This window comes from Procambarus clarkii, chromosome 80 (genome assembly GCF_040958095.1).
Source record: "Procambarus clarkii isolate CNS0578487 chromosome 80, FALCON_Pclarkii_2.0, whole genome shotgun sequence".
Classification (NCBI taxonomy): domain Eukaryota; kingdom Metazoa; phylum Arthropoda; class Malacostraca; order Decapoda; family Cambaridae; genus Procambarus; species Procambarus clarkii.
The window spans coordinates 18007996-18030130 of record NC_091229.1 but is presented as its reverse complement, the minus strand read 5'-3'; the positions used below and the strand labels follow the sequence as shown (position 1 = coordinate 18030130).

Sequence of the window (22135 nt, the reverse complement as noted above, 5' to 3'; positions counted from 1 at the left end):
TGAAGGATAAGGAGGATACGGAGGCTACTATCAGGGAAGCAGAAGCGCTGAGCCTGAAGCTAATCCAGGTTACCTAGGCGGCTATGAAAACTTTGTAGGCTTCGGTGATTTGGAAGGCTACAGAGGGTATGGAGGTTTCGGGAGAGGTTATAGAGGCTATGGATACTATGGTTGAAAGGTACTGATAACAAATGACTAACAGCTTTGTTTACTGCGAACATTCATTTATAAATTCAAAAAATATATTAATGATCAAAGCACAAATATCATTCAGTATATTTCATTATTCATTGACAAATTTCTATCTTTTATAAAATACTATATATTGAAGATGTTATTGTATTTATAAGACAGTTGACCTCACTGCTGAAACACGGCGCTAACAACATGAAAGAATTATTTAGCAATGCACTATTCAGGAAAGTACATGACAAAATTTTATATACTCATCACCATCATTATAATCATCATCATCATCATTACTAGCATCATCATCATCATTATCATCATCGTCAACTGTCAAATCAAACGATAGCCAGAAGTGACTCACCCATTCACCATATCCTGCACACAAATCATCTTTCAATTGTAACAGTACCTATGTTGAAAATATATACTTTTGCATTATCAATAATCAACATGTGTATTATTGGCATACCAAAGGGCCTTACGAAAACTTCAATATCTAAATCATAACTCACGTCCACCCTAGGCGTAAATTAGCAATCCTAGGCCTAACATATGAAATTTGAGACCTAATTTAGGACATGTTCTTTGCTAGGCCTAGATACGATTAAGTTAGGCTGTTCTTTCCTTTTGTACAAAAGTGGCGAAGATACAAAAGTTGATATGTAGCAATAATTGAAGGATGTGTACAAAATACTAAAATAATCTTGGAACAAGAGACTGAACAACTGAATACCAGTGAAAGGTGGAATGAACACAAGAAAATGCTTGATTATGAATGTAAGGTAAGTGTGGAATGCTGATTAAGTGGGAAGAAGAATGAGAAGAATTGTTTACGTGATGAAGAAGTGACAAGGGAAATCGATACAAAAACAAGTAGATTCTGAGGATTGAGAATTTTAGAAAGAGGAAAGATAATTCAAATATAATGAGAGCCCGACCTTATCAACAAAGGCCAAGTGCTCAATTATCCAGCCTCCAAAATAGTGCTTTCTTGAAAAGTGTTTCGTTGATGACTTATGTTCTAATCGCAACTTTGCAAATGCTTCATCTACATACTAGGAATACAAATATTTTCCAACAGAATCTAAATACCTAATTTATCCTAACCTTCACCAAAACAGGCATAATTGTAATATATGTCAATATTAATTTATATGTAAGAAAATTCCTGTTTTGAATGCTCAGTATGTTAACATTTTAAATACGTCTTTGGGGTTGCGTACCGGATGGACGAGGATTGCCTGAGGACGGGTTGAGGTGGCAATGATGTGTGAAGTGGGAGTAAAGAGCTTGTTTATAAATAACAAGAACTAAAAAACACGTTGTTGTTGTTGTTTGTTTTAGATTCGGCTACGGGAACAAAAAATTCATGTAGCACGGGCTATGGTGAGCCCGTAAGTGAAGGCTCTTTAGAGCCATTATCAGTATCAATAGCTGATTCTTGAGATCTGGGGATGGGGGTCTGTGGACGCGCCAATCCCATCCAAGACCATAGGACTGGTCAGACCGACGAATTGATCAGCTGTATGCCTAAGTCTTTGCCATGATGCACAAAGCTAAGTTTACCTTCCAGAGAGTAAGGGCTATGTTCCTGGACGACGATACGTTCACCAAGACCGATTTACTGCAAACCCACTTCACCTTCACCAACGTCACACCTGTCGATTTACGCCAAGAAGGTACTGATGGTGTTATCTTCTACTCACAAAATGATAACATCAAATACTTCGAATCACTTCCCATCCGCACCGCACTGAAAGACGCGCAAATCAGCGTGACTTTCTCTCGCCGGCACCCTGCTGAGAGAACTATCTTCAACAGGAGACCCAGCGAGTGAAAGATAAACCAAGACATCAAGGAACTTGCGGACACAATCGAAGCTGAGAATAGATGAAGAGGACCAACAATGCTTCAAGTGTTGCAAGTATACACACGCCACCAAGAAATGTCAGGAACGTGTCACTAAGTGCAGCGTATGTGCCAAGACCCCCTACTACTCCATTTGCAAGGCGGAATTCCAACATTGTCTGCTTTGCGTTGGTAACCATGTTGCAATTTCACACTGTTTCCCACGTCGAGAGAAGGAAATACAGAAACTGGTTTATGTGAAGAGACATTCTTCAACCGCAAACACCGCTGCTTCCGCCAGCGCCCGCCCCAACCCTTCAGGACCCATCAACCAATCAGAAAATTTTCCTGTTCTGACAGGCGGCGCCTCTCCCTGACCTCCCAGCCTCCGCATTAGAGGCCTAATGTTCAATCAACAATTCAGTCTCGACCTACTTCAGACGCTGGTCTTGTACCTGCTCTGATGCTCCTTGCTGAGAGGACTGCTGAGTCTGACAATAGTTTGTTCGTCACAACCCTAAACACACTGCTGCGAATTGCTTAGCTACCTTCAGAGTTCCTGAGACGGTGCTTCCGTCTCAGGAACTTAATACTCGGACATCTCAGTTCCTGAGATATCCGAGTATTACAAGAGGATTGGTATCCTTATCCCATTTCCTCGAAGTTAGTAGTGTGGTCGAATTTCCTTCTTCAAGGTGTCTAAGTCCCAAAAGTGGTCGAGGCGTTCTTGAGGGACGACCATGTGAAGGATCCGTACTGCCTCCCTGTACTTCTATTCTCGTTGTTGTTGTTGTTGTTTTAGATTCAGCTACTCGGAACAAAAAGTTCCAAGTAGCACGGGCTGTGGAGATCCCATAGTGTTTATCACAGGAGTGGAGCCGTAACTGGCGTATTCACAGCTGTTGTCTTAACAAGGGCTATAGTGATTCCGTTGTATTCCCTTACGCCTGGTCTTATGTATTTTTTATTTTGATTGTTGCCGCCAGAGGCGGGTAGTTTATTGTGCACCCCATACCCATCTTGTAAGTGGTAGCGCAAAAAGAATTACAGTGAGCATAAAAGGTCTTTTAGCGGTCATTCATCCTGGGGATGAATGACTGACGTATGATGTTGCTGGGTCTTGTGACCCTATGTAGTGTGAAGTTATGGTGAATGGTTGAGTATGACGCTGTTGGTGCTCTCTGTAGCGTGTAGGTGACAGTGAAAAGTTAAATGTCATTACCTCGATATGTCGATATTCCTGGATATAGCCTACTTGACCTTTACTACTTTCTTATCATCTCCGGATTCACGGTTCCCTGTCAGAGAAAAATGAAGAATAACAAGAGACTTTCCATGTAATTTCTACGTAACTGAATTGATGGTAAAATATTTTTTGTTTGCAAGAGTTTTTTTTTTCCTGAAAAGAGGGCATCTCCTTTACAGTATACAGTGAACAACTCATAATAAGATGGCTGAAAACATGTAACCACACTCACACATAGTAGGAACCTATAGCACAGAAGTCTTCCTCCTCAGTTCACAACCATGGGATCTGCGCTCAATCCCCCAGGCAGGTGAGAAATAATTGCTAACGTTTCCTTTCACTTGATGTGTCTGTTCACCTGGCACTAAAATACTAAAGATACCCGGGATATTACAAATTGTTGTAGGATGTATCCTGGGGAAGGTCAGTCGCTAGCCTACGCGGGGTCCTCGATAAACCTATGTCTAGGCATCCTGGCTTCGACAACGGGGAATGACTTGTGACGACGTTCAGGTCCGTTAGGCACATTTATCACAGCGTTTCTGTTCATCCTGGACACATATCACAAAGTTTTTGACATATTAACGACGTTTGAACGTTATACTGGACTCCTTATTGACATGATAAAGGTCCAGAACGAAAAGAAAAGTTATCATATGAACGGGTTTGGTTATTCGTTTACAAAAGTCATGCAACAAATTTTTAAATGTTATATTTGTAGAAGGAATCAGAAAATTAATGAAAATATTTGATTCTGTATATCTGTATATTTAATTTGAATTGTTATTATTATAATCAATGATGTTTATCGGATAACAACAACTTATGTTCAGCCATAGTATCCGTAACCTCCGTAGCCTCCGTAGCCTCCACCAAAGCCTCCATATCCTCCTAAGCCTCGGCCGAACCCGCCAAAGTAACCGGGTTCAGCTTCAGGCTCAGCAGCAGGCTCAGCGCTCCTCTTCCTACGACCGTAGAGTCCGTAGCCTCCATATCCTCCCCCATAGCCTCCATATCCTCCCCCATAGCCTCCATATCCTCCCCCATATCCTCCCCTGAAGCCACCAAAGCCGAGACCTCGGCCAAAGCCTCCATGGACACCAAGGTAACCTGGCTCAGCCTCTGGGGCAGGAGCAGAGCTTGTGGCCACCAAGCAGAAGGCGGCCAGGGCGGCAACAATGATCTGTTGAATGAACAATATTAATTTACAGTTATACTTAATTGAACTAGAGCTGAACTGAGCTATGAGATAAGTTTCTGTAATCAGTAGCTAAATACATTTAAATGTTTAAACTCTGGTTCTTAAAATTCACTCAAAATTTATTAAATACTAATATGCCTTAGATAATATGCTGTATAATATTTGGTTCTTACGTATTGGTGAAAGAAGCAGTAACACTAACTAATAAAAAGTTATAAATAGTAAATAGCAAAGTTCATAGCCTAAGTGAGCCAGAAGTAACTAACCAGGGTCTTCATGGCTCAGGAGTGTCAGTGTTGACTGTGGCAGCAGGAGACAGCGCAGCCTTATATACTGCACAGGGGCGTGGCCGCCCAAACTTTCTCTTTGTGTGTTTTCATGGACATTGATCAGTTTTCTGCTCGCCAAGCGTCGCCCTTCGTAGGTTACGTGTTTATTGTCCCGTGAGAGTTATACTTTTTGTACTAGTAGTTGTAGTAGTTCATATAGTGTACTAGTAGTCTATTAGTGTATATAGTGCACTAGTCTAGTAGTACATGTAGTGCACTAGTCTAGTAGTTGTAGTCTGACGAATGACTGGTACTTTGAACCATAACACACCTACACGCAGACACGCACGCATGTACGAATACGTGCACACGAACAAATACGCGCACACGTCAAATACGCGTGCACGAACGAATACGCGCACACACACACACACACACACACACACACACACACACACACACACACACACACACACACACACACACACACACACACACACACACACACACACACACACACACACACACACACACACACACACACACACACACACACACACACACACACACACACACACACACACACACACACACACACACACACACACACACACACACACACACACGCACACACACACACACACGTAGGAGAGACTACGGGAATTAAACCTCACGTCACTGGGAGACAGAAGAGTTAGAGGGGACATGATCACCATATACAAGATTCTCAGAGGAATTGATAGGGTAGATAAGGACAGACTATTTAACACAAGGGACACACGCACTAGAGGACACAGGTGGAAATTGAGCGCCCAAATTGAGCCGTAGAGACGTAAGAAAGAATTTTTTCAGTGTCAGAGTAGTAGACAAATGAAATGCATTAGAAAGTGACGTCGTGGAGGATGACTCCATACACAGCTTCAAATGTAGATATGATAGAGCCTAGTAGACTCAGGAATCTGTACACCAGTTGATTGACGATTGAGAGGCGGGACCAAAGAGCCAGAGCTCAACTCCCGCAAGCACAACTAGGTGAGCTATTTTTTGGGGTTAAAAAAAATGTTGGGTTGGTAACCCAACTATTTTTGGGTTAATTAAGGCTACAGTGACAGATCACAGATCTAGGGGTATCACAAAGCGTATAACCGCCGCGACTAGGAAAGAAAAATACAGTGCTATCACTAGAACTTGGTGTTAAACAGTGAATTCACCAGACAGGCCACGTGGGAGGGCCCACGAGGTTTTGTTTACATATTGGGTCAAGTGATCAGTGGTACAGTGACTTGGTGAACTGTAACACAACAGACACACCGATACAGTGACTGACTCCAGAGATTTGTGTTAGATAGAGAAGAACCGCCATCATCAATCTACTGGATTAGTGAATCACCACGTGGGAGGCGACGACGGAGCACTTCGTCATCCAGCATCGTAATTATTCACCATGGTGTGTGAGCGGGAGGCTGACAGGTAGGTACCCCTCTCTGCTCAATTCTTCAGGTGTACAGAGGTAAAATATCACCAAATTCTTGTTCAGTATATCAGATACATTTAAAATATCAAAGTGGCTCATTTTGGGTAGCGGTTGACATTTTACGGGACCCCCGTAACACACGCACGCACGCACGCACGCACACGTACGTTTGCAAGCACACACGCACGCACGCATACGTATGTTTGCAAGCACACACGCACGCACACACACATACGTCCAGTCAGGCTAGAAGGGATTAACACCTTTCGTGGAAAGGGGATAAAACCTCACTCATAATCCACCCCCTCTCTTACCCCCTCTCTTACCCCCTCTCTTACCCCCTCTCTTACCCCCTCTCTTACCCCCTCTCTTACCCCCTCTCTTACCCCCTCTCTTACCCCCTCTCTTACCCCCTCTCTTACCTGCTGTAATCTCCAGACAACACCACACCTCCTCTTAACCCCCATCCCACGCACGCACACACACACACACACACGTTCTCTCTCTCTCTCTCTATCTCTCTCACTCTCACTCTCTCTCTCTCTCTCTCTCTCTCTCTCTCTCTCTCTCTCTCTCTCTCTCTCTCTCTCTTTCTCTCTCTCTTGCTCTCTTGCTCTCTCTCTCTCTCTTGACAAGGGGCAAAATGGCAGGAGGACACAACTGGGACACAGGGAACAGCCAGAGTGACCAAACGAAGGAGATGTTAACCCAAGTTCTGTAGGAATTCAGGAGGGAGATGCATGAAATGAGGATTACAATTAACAATCTGCAAAGTGAGCTGACATCAGCAAGGGAGGAGATCAAATCCCTCACAGAGAAAAATAAAGAGACCGAGCATCAGATTATCATCCAAAGGGAAGGTGGGAATGTTACATTGGGAGGAAATGCCTCTGTACCTGAATCATTTGCGGACATACTGAAAAAGAGCTCAGAAGCAATGGCCACAGTGAGGGAGGTAGCCATGCAAGCTGCTACCTCACAGGAAGCAGCAAGGTGCACCACTCAGCTGCTGGAGAGAAAAAGATCAGTGGTTGTTGTAGGCATCAAAGAACAGGAAGGATTCAACAGGCAAGAATGGAATAGCAAGGATAGAGAGGCAGTACATGGGCTACTGAAGGGGTTACAGATGGAAGGGGCTGAACAAAACATTGAGAAGGTTTTCAGGTTGGGCTGGTACAACAAGGACAGAAACCGACTTGTAAAGGTGGTGTTTACAAATGAAACCACGAAGGAGAATATTCTCGAAAGGAAGAGTCGTCTGCAGCATGTGGAGGGATACAAAAAAGTATTCCTGCAGAGGGACAGGACGAAGGAGGAGAGAGCCAGGGCAGCAGAGGCAAGGAGGAAGCGCAGGGAGAGAGGAGCAAACCAGGAAATCACAGCCCCCAACACAATAGTCCTAGAGACAAGAGGGGAACCCAAGACCAGCATCCCAGCAACACCACCACCCCCCTCTGCATAGAAACCCTCCCTTCCCCTCACCCTACCTGCCCCAACCCAACCCTCCCTCCCCCCCCACCCAACCCTCCCTCACCCCCACCCCATTCTGACCCTGTCACCCCTTCTCTATTCACCCCTCCCCCACCTCACCCCGTATCCTCCATGTCCCCCCTATCTCCTTAACCCACACTCTACCTGTCCCCCCTTCCCTTAAACCCCCACCCCCCACCCCAAAATCCTCTGAGACCCTGCAAACCACCTCACAGATCTTCTCACCCACAGAACAGCTTCCCACACCAGCAGAATGCTCGCCAAGAAAGGGACAAGAAAATGAGCAGAAGAAAGTGAGCTTCAAGGCAATGTACACTAACATAGATGGGATTACAAATAAAACAAGTGAACTCGGAGAATGGGCACTAGAGGAAAACCCAGATATAATAGCACTCACAGAAACAAAGCTAACGAAAACTATAACAAATGCAGTGTTTCCACAGGGCTACTATGTAGTGAGGAAAGTGAGAGAAGGGAGAGGAGGAGGTGGTGTAGCTTTGCTACTAAGAGAAGGTTGGAGTTTCGAAGATATGGTAATTCAGAACTGTGAAGGTTTCAGTGACTACATATCAGGCAACTGGAGGACAGAAAATTATAGTAGTAGTCATATATAACCCCCCACCGAATGACAGAAGACCCAGACAGGAATATGATAGAAACAACTTGGCCACCATCAATATAATAGAGAGAGCAGCTTCTGTGGCTAGCAGGAACGGATCCAGACTACTAATCATGGGAGACTTCAACCATGGGAAGATAGATTGGGGGAACAGAGACCCACATGGAGGCCCAGACACATGGAGAACTAAGCTGCTGGATGGGGCAACAAGAAACTTTCTAAGTCAGCACGTCAAGGGACCGACAAGAATGAGAGGAGGGGATGAACCAGCCTTGCTTGATCTGATATTTACCCTAAATGAGTCGGATATAAGGAAAGTTAAGTTGGAAGCCCCCTTAGGAATGAGTGATCATAGTGTATTGAGCTTTGAGTACCTGGTTGAGCTAGGAATTATCACCCCCAAAAAAGAACTGGGAAAAAAGGGCTGGCGCACCGAAAGGAAAACTATGAAGAGATGAATAAATTTCTATGGGATATACATTGGGACACAGAACTCAAACCAAGTCCGTACAAGACATGATGGACTATGTCACCCAAAAATGTCAGGAGGCTGTAAGCAGGTTTGTCCCAGCCCGACAGGAAAAAACAGAGAAGCAAAGGAAGAATCCGTGGTTTAATAGGGAATGTATGAAAGCAGAGGAGCTGAACAAAAGGGCATGGAGGAACTTCCATAATAACAAAACACCAGAAAGTAGAGAGAGATACCAGAGAACCAGGAACGAGAATGTTAGTGTGAGAAGAGCAGCTGAGAAAAGGTATGAAAATGATATAGCTAATAAAGCCAAGACCGAACCAAAGCTACTACACAGTCACATCAGGAGGAAGACAACAGTGAAGGAACAGGTGATGAAACTTAGGGTGGGCGAGGACAGGTACACATAGAATGATAAAGAGGTGTGTGAAGAACTCAACAAAAGGTTCCAGGAGGTCTTTACAATAGAACAGGGAGAAGTCACGGCGCTAGGAGAAGTGGCAGCAAACCAGGTGACCTTGGGAAAGGTTCGAAATTACAAGAGATGAGGTCAAGAAGCACCTATTGGAGCTGGATGTGAGAAAAGCTGTTGGGTCGGACGGAATCTCACCATGGGTATTGAAAGAGTGTGCAGGAGCACTTTGCTTGCCACTCTCCATAGTGTATAGTAGGTCACTGGAAACGGGAGACCTACCAGAAATATGGAAGACTGCTAATGTAGTACCAATATACAAAAAGGGTGGCAGACAAGAGGCACTGAACTACAGGCCAGTGTCCTTGACTTGTATACCATGCAAGGTGATGGAGAAGATCGTGAGAAAAAACCTGATAACACATCTGGAGAGAAGGGACTTCGTGACAAATCGCCAACATGGATTCAGGGAGGGTAAATCTTGCCTTACAGGCTTGATAGAATTCTACGATCAGGTGACAAAGATTAAGCAAGAAAGAGAAGGATTGGCGGACTGCATTTTTTTTGGACTGTCGGAAAGCATTTGACATAGTACCCCATAAAAGGTTGATGCATAAGCTGGAGAAACAGGCAGGAGTAAATGATAGGGCGCTCCAGTGGATAAGGAAGTACCTAAGCAATAGGAAGCAGAGAGTTACAGTGAGGGGTGAGACCTTAGAATGGCGTGAAGTCACCAGTGGAGTACCACAGGGCTCTGTGCTTGGACCTATCCTGTTTCTGAAATACGTAAATGATCTCCCAGAGGGTATAGACTCATTCCTCTCAATGTTTGCTGACGACGCCAAAATTATGAGAAGGATTAAGACAGAGGATGACAGCTTGAGGCTTCAAGAAGACCTGGACAAGCTGCAGGAATGGTCGAACAAATGGCTGTTAGAGTTTAACCTAAGCAAATGTAATGTAATGAAGATAGGGGTAGGAAGCAGGAGACCAGATACGAGGTATCATTTGGGAGATGAGATAGTTCAAGAGTCAGAGAGAGAGAAGGACCTGGGGATTGATATGACGCCAGACCTGTCCCCTGAAGCTCATATCAAGAGGATAACTTCAGCAACATATGCCAGGTTGGCTAACATAAGAACGGCCTTTAGAAACTTGTGTAAGGAATCTTTCAGAACATTATATACCACATATGTAAGACCAATCCTGGAGTATGCGGCTCCAGCATGGAGTCCATATCTAGTCAAGCACAAGACTAAACTGGAAAAGGTTCAAAGGTTTGCCACCAGACTAGTACCCGAGCTGAGGGGTATGAGCTACGAGGAGAGACTACGGGAATTAAACCTCACTTCGTTGGATGACAGAAGAGTTCGGGGGGACATGATCACCACATTCAAGATTCTCAAGGGAATCGACAGGGTTGATAAAGACAGGCTATTTAACACAAGGGGCACACGCACTAGGGGACACAGGTGGAAACTGAGTGCCCAAATGAGCCACAGAGATATTAGAAAGAACTTTTTTAGTGTCAGAGTGGTTAACAAAAGGAATGCATTAGGAAGTAATGTGGTGGAGGCTGACTCCATACACAGTTTCAAGTGTAGATATGTTAGAGCCCAATAGGCTCAGGAACCTGTACACCTGTTGATTGACGGTTGAGAGGCAGGACCAAAGAGCCAAAGCTCAACCCCCTCAAGCACAACTAGGTGAGTACAACTAGGTGAGTACGCATACACACACACACACACACACACATACACACAACAACAAGACATGTATAGATGAACTGCAGAGGGCAGCAACTTTAGCGCATAGAATGAGAGCAAAGCTGCTGGTCATGGGGGACCTAAATCACGGAGAGATAGATTGGGAAACGAGGAATCCCCATGGCGGGGAGGAGACCTGGGGAGCGAAGCTGGTAGACGTTATTGACAGGAATTTCCTAACACAGCATGTGAAAGAAGATACTAGGGAAAGAGGAGGGGATACGCCCAGCCTATTAGATCTCATTTTCACTCAGAATGTAGAAGACATCGAGCAGTTGGAACATGAAATACCACTAGGAGCTAGTGACCATTGTGTCCTAGTCTTTGACTACATGATGGAGCTTAAAATTGTGACCAAAGGACAAGAGGTCCGGGAAAGGAGACTTGATTACAGAAAAGGGGACTACAGAAGGATAAGGGACTACCTGGGAGAAGTGCAGTGGGAGGAAGAACTTAGAGGAAAAACAGTGCAAGGTATGATGAACCAAGTCATATTGAAATGCAAGGAGGCTGAAGAGAGATTTATTCCAACAATAAAGGAAAAAAGCAGGAGGGAATATAATAACCCATGGTTTAATAGACAGTGTCAGGAAGCAAAGGTGAGAAGCAGGAGGGAGTGGAGGAAGTACAGAAGACAAAGGACAGAGGACAACAGGATTAGATGTAACAGAGCTAGGAATGATTACATTCAAGTTCAAGTTCAAGTTCAAGTATGTTTATTGAGACAAGAAAAAAATACATCTCAAAGGGATAGAGTAGCTTAGGCTATTTCTACCCCCCTCTACTTCAAGTCCCTCAAGGGGCGCACAAATTCAGTGAGTACAGATACACAAATCACAATACAACATTTAACATTGCATATTAATATAGTAAGTGTTACAATCATTGGGGCAAAATTCTTGTAGTTCCTAAGTATTCTGTCTATCATATCATTATCACACATCCAAACAATTTGAAGTGGTACACTACTTATTTCCTTATTTCTATGGTTATCCATAATTTGACACTTTAATACATAATGGTCTTCCAAGTTCAAGTAGGTTTATTGAGACAAGTTAAAAAAAAAAAAAAAAAAAAAAAAAAAAAATCAAAGATTAGCTTAGGCTATTTCTACCCCTTCCCATACTTCAAGTCCCTCAAGGGGCGCACAAATTCAGTGAGTACAAATACAAGAATCCCATGTAACATATCAGGTTAATATAGTACTATCTAAGAGTATAATAGTGTACATCCACCGCACTAGATTTTAACCCATTAACGCTCCAAGATAATATTCTCACTCTACTTTCATCCATGATTTAATAAAACTACCTTTGCCCTGTCTGTCACATTCCATGAGATACGAGATTTTCTCAGACAGACTCTCCCAACACTGTAACATTTCTGCTTTCTCCTCATTTGCACAACAGCTACTAGCATCAAAGGTGATCTTATTGATATCTAATTTCTTTCTTATTTCTCTATACCGTTTTACTTTAACCTTTGTTTCGACATTTGTCACTACAGAAGGTTGAACGCTAACACTACTAGAAAGTTCATTTTCCTGACTATCCTCTATCATCAATACGTCATGTTAACATAAGACGAGTGTCGGAAAGAAATTATGAGAATGATATTGCAGTCAAAGCGAAAAAGCAACCAAAATTACTACATAGCCATATAAGAAGGAAGATGTCGGTAAATGACCAAGTGACAAGACTGAGGAAAACAGAAGGGGCATATACAGAAAGCGACAAGGAAATCTGCGAGGTACTGAATGCAAAATTCCATGGAGTGTTCACAACCGAGCCTGAGCAGCTCCCATTGTTAGAAGAGATTACCCAAGATGAAAGACTATCAGATATAGAGGTGACAGCAGAGGATGTAATGAAACAGTTGACAACACTGGATGCAAATAAAGCTGTTGGACCAGACAAAGTATCACCGTGGATACTTAAAGAGGCAGCGCAGGCTCTCAGCGTGCCTCTGGCAATGATCTTTAATGAGTCACTTATGTCGGGAGAATTGCCCAGTTGCTGGAAGGAGGCAAATGTCGTACCGATTTTCAAAAAAGGTGATAGGGAGGAGGCACTTAACTACAGACCCGTATCACTGACAAGCATCCCCTGCAAAATACTTGAAAGAATAATTAGGCTAAGACTTGTTGAGCACCTGGAGAGCATTGGGTTTGTAAACAAGCACCAACATGGGTTCTGGACAGGGAAATCATGCCTAACAAACCTTTTAGAATTCTATGATAAAGTAACAAGGATAAGGCAGGACAGAGAAGGCTAGGCAGACTGCATATTTCTTGACTGCCAAAAGGCCTTTGATACGGTACCGCCCATGAGACTGCTATACAAACTTGAAAGGCAGGCAGGAGTAAGCGGAAAGGCCCTAGTATGGGTGAAGAACTACCGAACAGGAAGGAGCCAGAGGGTAATGGTAAGGGGCGAAAAGTCGGACTGGCGAACAGTAACAAGTGGAGTACCTCAAGGATCGGTGCTGGGACCAATCCTCTTTCTAATTTACGTAAATGATATGTTTACAGGAGTGGAATCATACATGTCAATGTTTGCGGATGACGCAAAATTAATGAGAAGAGTTGTGACAGATGAGGATTGTAGGATCCTCCAAGAGGACTTAAACAGGCTGCAGAGATGGTCAGGGAAATGGCTACTGGAGTTTAACACCAGTAAATGTAAAGTTATGGAAATGGGATCAGGTGACAGGAGACCAAAGGGACAGTACACAATGAAGGGGAACAGCCTACCTGTAACGATTCGAGAAAGAGACCTGGGAGTGGATGTGACACCTAATCTAACTCCTGAGGCACATATAAATAGGATAACGACAGCAGCGTACTCTACACTGGCGAAAATTAGAACTTCATTCAGAAACCTAAATGAGGAGGCTTTTAGGGCGCTTTACACTGCCTACGTGAGACCCGTCTTAGAGTATGCCGCGCCATCATGGAGCCCCCACCTGAAGAAACACATAAAGAAACTGGAGAAGGTTCAGAGGTTTGCGACGAGGCTTGTCCCAGAGTTACGAGGGATGGGATATGAAGAGCGGCTGAAGGAACTGAACCTTACGACACTAGAGAAAAGAAGGGAGAGAGGAGATATGATAGGGACATATAAAATACTCAGGGGAATTGACAAAGTGAAAATAGATGAAATGTTCACACGTAATAATAACAGAACGAGGGGACATGGGTGGAAACTGGAAACTCAGATGAGTCACAGAGATGTTAGGAAGTTTTCTTTTAGCGTAAGAGTAGTGGAAAAATGGAATGCACTTGGGGAACAGGTTGTGGAAGCAAATACTATTCATACTTTTAAAACTAGGTATGATAGGGAAATGGGACAGGAGTCATTGCTGTAAACAACCGATAGCTAGAAAGGCGGGATCCAAGAGTCAATGCTCGATCCTGCAAGCACAAATAGGTGAGTACAAATAGGTGAGTACACATGTACGAACACGCGCGCACGAACGAATACGCGCGCGCACACACACACACACACACACACACACACACACACACACACACACACACACACACACACACACACACACACACACACACACACACACACACACACACACACACACACACACAGGCCTCGTAGCCTGGTGTATAGCGCGCAGGACTCGTAATTCTGTGGCGCGGGTTCGATTCCCGCACGAGGCAGAAACAAATGGGAAAAGTTTCTTTCACCCTAAGTGCCCCTGTTACCTAGCAGTAAATAGGTACCTGGGAGTTAGTCAGCTGTCACGGGCTGCTTCCTGGGGTGTGTGTGTGTGGTGTAAAAAAAAAAAAAAAAAAAAAATAGTTAGTGTAGTTAGTAAACAGTTGATTGACAGTTGAGAGGCGGGCCGAAAGAGCAAAGCTCAACCCCCGCAAACACAACTCGGTGAAACACACGTAGGAGAGACTACGGGTTGATTGACGGTTGAGAGGCGGGACCAAAGAGCCAGAGCTCAACCCCCACAAACACAACTAGGTGAGTACACACACACACACACACACAATAGGCTCAGGAATCTGTTTATCAGTTGATTGACAGTTGAGAGGCGGGACCAAAGAGCCAGAGCTCAACCCCCCGGCAAGCACAATTAGGTGAGTACAACTATGTGAGTACACACACACACGCGCGCGTGTGTGTGTGTGTGTGTGTGTGTAATTACCTAAGTGTAGTTACAGGATGAGAGCTACGCTCGTGGTGTCCCGTCTTCCCAGCACTCTTTATCAAATAACGCTTTGAAACTACTGACGGTCTTGGCCTCCACCACTTTCTCACAACAAGTTAGGTGGGAAGGTGGTGGAGGCCAAGACCGTCAGTAGTTTCAAAGCGTTATATGACAAAGAGTGCTGGGAAGACGGGACACCACGAGCGTAGCTCTCATCCTGTAACTACACTTAGGTAATTACACTTAGGTAATTACACACACACACACACACACACACACACACACACACACCTTACGACACTAGAAAGAAGAAGGGAGAGGGGGGACATGATAGGAACGTATAAGAAACTCAGAGGGATTGACAGAGTGGACATAGACGAAATGTTCACACGGAATAGTAACAGAACGAGGGGACATGGATGGAAGTTTGAAACTCAGATGAGTCACAGAGATGTTAAGAAGTTTTCTTTTAGCGTGAGAGTAGTGGGAAAATGGAATGCACTTCAGGAACAGGTTGTGGAAGCAAATACTATTCATAATATTAAAACCAGGTATGATAGGGAAATGGGACAGGAGTCATTGCTGTAAACAACCGATACTCGAAAGGCGGGATCCAAGAGTCAATGCTCGATCCTGCAGACACAACTAGGTGAGTACAACTAGGTGAGTACACACACACACACACCAGATAAAGAGCGTCATATCTGTGGAACTGATGCAGAGGAGCTGCTGTTACGCTACTAACTGGAATGTAAAGAAACTGAAGCCCTATGCATCAAACTCAACATTCACCCAACAACAGCTGCTGCATTAAACGCAAAATCCACAGCAACTACAATGCTTAGAAACGCAGTTGAAGAATGGGACACACTAGTGAACAAAGTGCATTTATATCTGCCACCAAGATAATGTTATCAAAACAAGACTAAAACCTGTGCACTAAAACAGAAGCGGAAAAGAAACGTGAGAAAAGGAGGAAACCCCCCACCTCCATTTTTAACTTTGACCCAAATATCACAGTAACAAGATTATTGCTTATCGTGAATAACCGAATTCAATATAGGTTCACTACAGCCCTTGCTACATGGACATTTCATTCGGAATAGCTAAATCTAAAATAACAACATCCAGTTGTCACAGTTATCACTAAAACTTCTGAGCCATAAAGACCCTCGTGAGTTACATTTTCTGGCTCTCTTGGTGTCATACTGTTTGCTATTTTCTATAGACCATATTATATTATTATATGTTTCTGTGATTCGAATTAGCTTATTTTTCTGCACTCAGGAAATAATTATTTGACAATATATTAGCTAAGACGCTTCATTATTTGATCTACATTTCTTTTATATTAAAAACCAGTTAAATCGCATTAACACAAGCGCTGCTCCTGCCCCAGATGCTGAGCCCGTTATCTTGGAAGCTTCAGTCGTAGCTCCTCCCCCCAATGCTTCGGGGGAGGCAACCCGTTCTCGCACTTTCTTACAGTCAATATTGATTTATTAAATACGTGCATATGTGACATACTAAACATACTAGTTTACCTTGAAAAGCTTCATAGAAAACACCGACCTTCCCTACCCTAACCTTCTTAGTATGTTATGATGCGCATCTTATTGCTTCATAATTACAATTATTACTTAACCTATACCTATAATAGGTTAAGTAATAATTGTAAATAAAAAGCAATAAGATGCTTATCTTAACATACTAAGAAGGTTAGGTAAGGTCGGTGTTTTCTATGAAGCTTTTCAAGGTAAACTAGTATGTTTAGTATGTCACATATGCACGTATTAAATAAGTCAATATTGACTATACGAAAGTGCGAGAACGGGTTGGGGGAGGATATGGAGTCTACAGAGGATTTTGAGGATACGGAGACTACTATCAGGTGAAGAGGAGCGCTGAGCCTGCTGCTGAGCCTGAAACTAATCCAGGTTACCTAAACGGCTATGGAAGTTTTGGACGCTTTGAACGCTTCGGTGGTTTGGAAGGCTACAGAGGGTATGGAGGTTTCGGGAGAGGTTATGGAGGCTATGGATACTATGGCTGAAAAGCTACTGATGACAACTGACCAACCTCTTCCTTTACTGAGAACATTCATTTATAAATTCAACAAATATATTAATGATCAAAGCTTAAATATCATTCAATATATTTCATTATTCATTAACAAAATTTCTATCCTTCAAATAATACTAAATATTGAAGTTGTCTTTGTATTTATAAGCCAGATGACCTCACTGCTGAAACACGGCACTAACAACATGAAAAAATTATTTAACAATGAACTTTTCAGGAAATTATATGACAACATAATATATACGCATCACCACCATCATCATCATCGTCCACTGTCAAATCTAATGATAGCCGGAAGTGACTCATCCATTCACCATATCTTGCACAGAAATCATCTTCCAATAGTGACATTACCTATGGTGAAAATATGTACTTTTGTATTATAAATAATCAACATGTGTACAAATGGCATACCAAAGGGCCATACAAAATCTTCAACACCTAAATCATAACTCACATCCACCCTTGGAGTAAATTAGCAATCCTAGACCTAACATATGAAATTTGAGACCTAATTTAGGACATGTTCTTTGCTAGGCCTATACGTTTATGTTTGGTTGTTGCTTTCCTTCGGTACAAAAGTGGCAAAAATATAAAAGTTGAAATGTAGCGATTAAGTAATGATGTGTTCAAAAAATTATAAAAATAATCTTGGAACAAGAGAATAAGCATCTGAATACCAGTGACAGGTGGGATGAAAACAGGAAAATGTTTGATTATGAATGTACAGTAAGTGTGGGATGCTCTCCAAGTTAGAAGGGGAATGAGAGGAAGCGTTTAAGTGATGAAGAACTGACAAGGGAAATCGATACGAAAACAAGCAGATTCTGAGGATTAAGAATTTCAGAATGAGGAAAGATAATTCAAATATAATGAGAGCCCGACCTCACCAACAAAGGACAAGTGCTTATTTATCCAGCCTTCAAACTAGTACTTTATTGAAAAGTGTTTTGTTGATGACTTATGTTCTAATCGCAACTTTGAAAATGCATCACCTACATACTAGAAATAAAAATATTTTCCAACAGAATCTAAATACCTAATTTATCCTAACCTACGCCAAAACAGGCATAACTGAAATATATGATGATATTATTTAATGTGAGAAAATTCCTATTTTGAATGCACAGTATGTTAAAATTTATGAATATGTCATTGGGGTTGCGTGCCGGATGGACGAGGATTGCCTCAGGAAAGGTTGAGGTGGCAATGATGTGTGAAGTGGGAGTAGAGGGTTTCTTTGTCAAAGACAAGTACTGAAAAGTAGGTTGCTGTTGTTGTTTGTTTTCGATTCAATTATTGGAACAAAATTTCCATGTAGCAAGGGCTATGGTGAGACCGTAAGTGGAGGCCCTTTGGAGCCATTATCAGTATCAACAGCTGATACTGGAGATCTGGCGAAGGGGGTCCGGGAACGCGCCAATCCAATCCAAGACCATAGGACTGGTCAGACCGACGAATTGGTCAGCTGTATTGCTTAGTATTTGCCATGGTGCATAAAGCCAAGTTTCCTTCCAGAGAGTGAGGGCTACCTTCCTGAACGATGCATTCAGCAAGACCGACCTACTGCAAACCCTCTCACCTGCACCAACACCACACTTGTTGATTTTCGCCAGAAGGGTACGGAAGTTGTTCTCTTCTACTCACAAGTGGATAACATCGAACACTTCGAATCATTTCCCACCCGCACCGCACTTGAAGAAGCGCATATCACCGTGACATTCTCTCGTCGGCACCTTGCTGAGAGAACTGTCTTCATCAGGAGACCCAGTGAATGGATCATCAACCGAGACATCAAGGAACTTGTAGACGCAATCCAAGCTGAGAACACTCCTGTGATACCAACTGATATCACTGTCATCGTTCACCCGGTTTCCGACGTCTGCTTGTACATGAAAAATACTTCACCACAGCTGAAGCGGACCAACAATGCTTCAAGTGTTACACTTATACACACTCCACCAAGAAATATCAGGAATGCGTCACTAAGTGCAGCGTCGACGCCGCTTCCGCCAAGGTCCGCCCCAACCCTCAAAGACTCACAACCAATTAGAAGATTTTCCAGTTCTCCCAGGCGGCGCCTCTCGGCCCCGAACCTCCCAGCCTCCTCGTTGGGCGCCTAACGTCCAATTAACAACCCAGTCTCGACCTACTTCAGACGCTGGTCTGGAACCTGTTCCTTGCTGAGAGAATTGCTGGGTCTGACAACAGTTTGTTCGTCACAACTCTAAACACACAGTTAGCTGCGAATGACTTAACTACCTTCCGAGTTCCAGAGACGGTGCTTCCTGCAGGCAGGCGCCTTCATTATCAACGGAAACTGCCTCGGCAGCTGCTCAGCTTGCAACACCTGCTAAACCTCCATCTGACACAGTAGAGGTAGACGATTCTCCAGCCGACAACGTTCCTGCCACTTCCACGAAGATTACTACCGACGTTCTATGAACCATGGATACGCCCACGGAACCTTCTACTCCAGCTGTAGTTACAGCGATCACTTTGCAACCCTCTCCACGATCTGCTACTACTCAACCTTCAAGGAAAGCCGCCACAGCTCTTGATTCAACCGATTCGTCAGATGAAGATGTCTCAGTGGTAACATCATCCCCTCCTCAGCGGAAGGTTCACTACAGACCAGATGATTTCCTACTGGACACCATGCCTACAACCTCGAACTACCGTACAGCAATGTCAACGAGAAGTAAGACAACCTCGACTTCTGTGATACCCAAGAAGAACAGCGATCCACGTTTCCTGAAAACTGCAAGGAAAAAGAAGTAGGAAAAATAAAAGCACTGAAGTCTGAAGGCCAGCGATTGAAGAGTGAAGACCCATGAAGAATGAACATCCAAGAATGAAGAAACACTACCAACACCTACCATCAACTTCCAGCAAACATGTATCACCCAAAACGGGAAAACGCCTCCTGCAAGCCAGATTAAGAACCTCAACTACACCAGCATGAAGACCAACCGCCGCACCACAAGCCCCCAGCCACGGAAGAAGAACTCAATAACAAGCTCCACTCCGAGATATACTTGATGCCAACACAGGGTGGACAGGCCACCGAACTTTCGAGCCTCCTCATTCACTATCCAAATCCTCTTCAAGAATTTCGTCTCCTCATTCCACTTCCTCCTCTCAATCTTTCCAAACTCTTTGTACATCTTAGCTAAGATGGAGTACACAGGTCGCTCATAGTTTAATGCCACAGGAGTCAGAGGTGCTGGCCACAGTCGGCCGGTCTATAGGAAGATCTTCGGGTATTACAAGAGGAGTGGTGTCCTTATCCCTGTTCACCGAAGTTGGTAGTCTGGTCAAATTTCCTTCTTCAGGGTGTCGAAGTCGCGTAAGTGGTCGAGGGGTTATTGAGGGACGACCATGTGAAGGATCCATCCTGCTTCCCTGTACTTGTATTCCCGTTGTTGTTGTTTTAGATTCAGCTACTAGGAACAAACAGTTCCAAGTAGCACGGGCTGTGGAGAACCTGTAGTGGACTTATCTATCACAAGAACGGGGTTGTTGTAACTGTCGTATTCACAGTTGTTTTTTTCGATTTAGCTACTCGGAACAAAATTTCCATGTAGCACGGGCTATAGTGAACCCGTTGTATTCCCATACGTCTGGTCTTAGGTAATGGTCATTCATTCTGGGGGTAATGACTGACGTGTGTTGTGGCTGAGTCTTGTGACCTTATGTAGTGTTAAGTTATGGTGAATGGTTGAGTATGGCGCTGCTAGTGCTCTCTGTAGCGTGTAGGTGACAGTGAATAGTTAAATGTCATTCCCGGATATCTTTAGCCTACTTGATCTTTACTACTGTCTTATCATCTCCGCATTCATGGTTTCCTGTCAGAGAAAAGAGGGATACGGAAAAATTAAGAATAACAAGAGACTTTCCATGGAATTTCTACTTAACTGAATTGATGGTAAAATATTTTCTGGTTGCAAAAGTTATGGTAAAATATTTTTTGGTTGCAAAAGTTGTTTTCTTTCTGATGAGGGCATTCCCTTTTACAGTATGCTGTGAACAACTCATAAGAAGATGGCTGAAAACATGTAACCACACTCACACATAGTAGGAACCTATAGCAGAGAAGTCTTCGTCCTCAGTTCACAACCGTCGGATCCGCGCTCAATCTCCGGGCAGGTGAGAAATAATTGCTAACTTTTCCTTTCACTTGATGTGCCTGTTCACCTGGCATTAAAATAGGGACCCGGAAGTTATTTAATTGTTGTGGATTGCATCCTAGGGAAGGTCAGTAGCTAGCCTAGGCGGGCCCTCGATAAATCTATGTACAGGCATCCTGGCTTCGACAACGGGGAAATGATTTGTGACGACGTTCCGGTCTGTTAGGGACATTTATCACAGCTGGTTTTTTTTTTCCTGGACATTTATCACGAAGTTTTTGACATATTAATGACGTTTGAACGTTAACCTGTACTCCTTATTCACATAATAAAGGTCCAGAACGAAAAGAAAAATTATCATTTATATCCATATGAACGGGTTTTGTTATTCGTTTACAAAATTCGTTTGTTATTCATAGACTCCGTGGTGTAGTGGTAAGACACTCGCCTGGCGTTCCGCGAGCGCTATGTCATGGGTTCGTATCCTGGCCGGGGAGGATTTACTGGGCGCAATTCCTTAACTGTAGCCTCTGTTTAACGCAACAGTAAAATGTGTACTTGGATGAAAAAACGATTCTTCACGGCAGGGGATCGTATTCCAGGGACCATAGGATTAAGGACTTGCCCGAAACGCTACGCGTACTAGTGGCTCTACAAGAATGTAACAACTCTTGTATATATCTCAAAAAAAAAAAAAAAAAAAAAATATGCAACAAAATTTTAACATTTTATATTTGTAAAAGGAATCAGAAAGTGAAATGAA

At 43.4% G+C, this 22135-nt stretch overlaps 1 protein-coding gene across 1 annotated transcript; it reads right to left on the bottom strand.

The window, feature by feature from the left end:
* Positions 1 to 4030: 4030 nt before the first annotated feature.
* LOC123746383 (shematrin-like protein 2) lies at positions 4031 to 4788 on the bottom strand. The gene is made up of 2 exons (XM_045727890.2): positions 4751 to 4788; positions 4031 to 4466 (listed from the first exon to the last, which is right to left on the bottom strand). The coding sequence occupies exons 1-2, from the start codon at positions 4760 to 4762 to the stop codon at positions 4113 to 4115; spliced, it is 366 nt and encodes a 121-aa protein (XP_045583846.2). The 5' UTR covers positions 4763 to 4788; the 3' UTR covers positions 4031 to 4112.
* Between the last annotated feature and the right edge of the window lie 17347 nt (positions 4789 to 22135).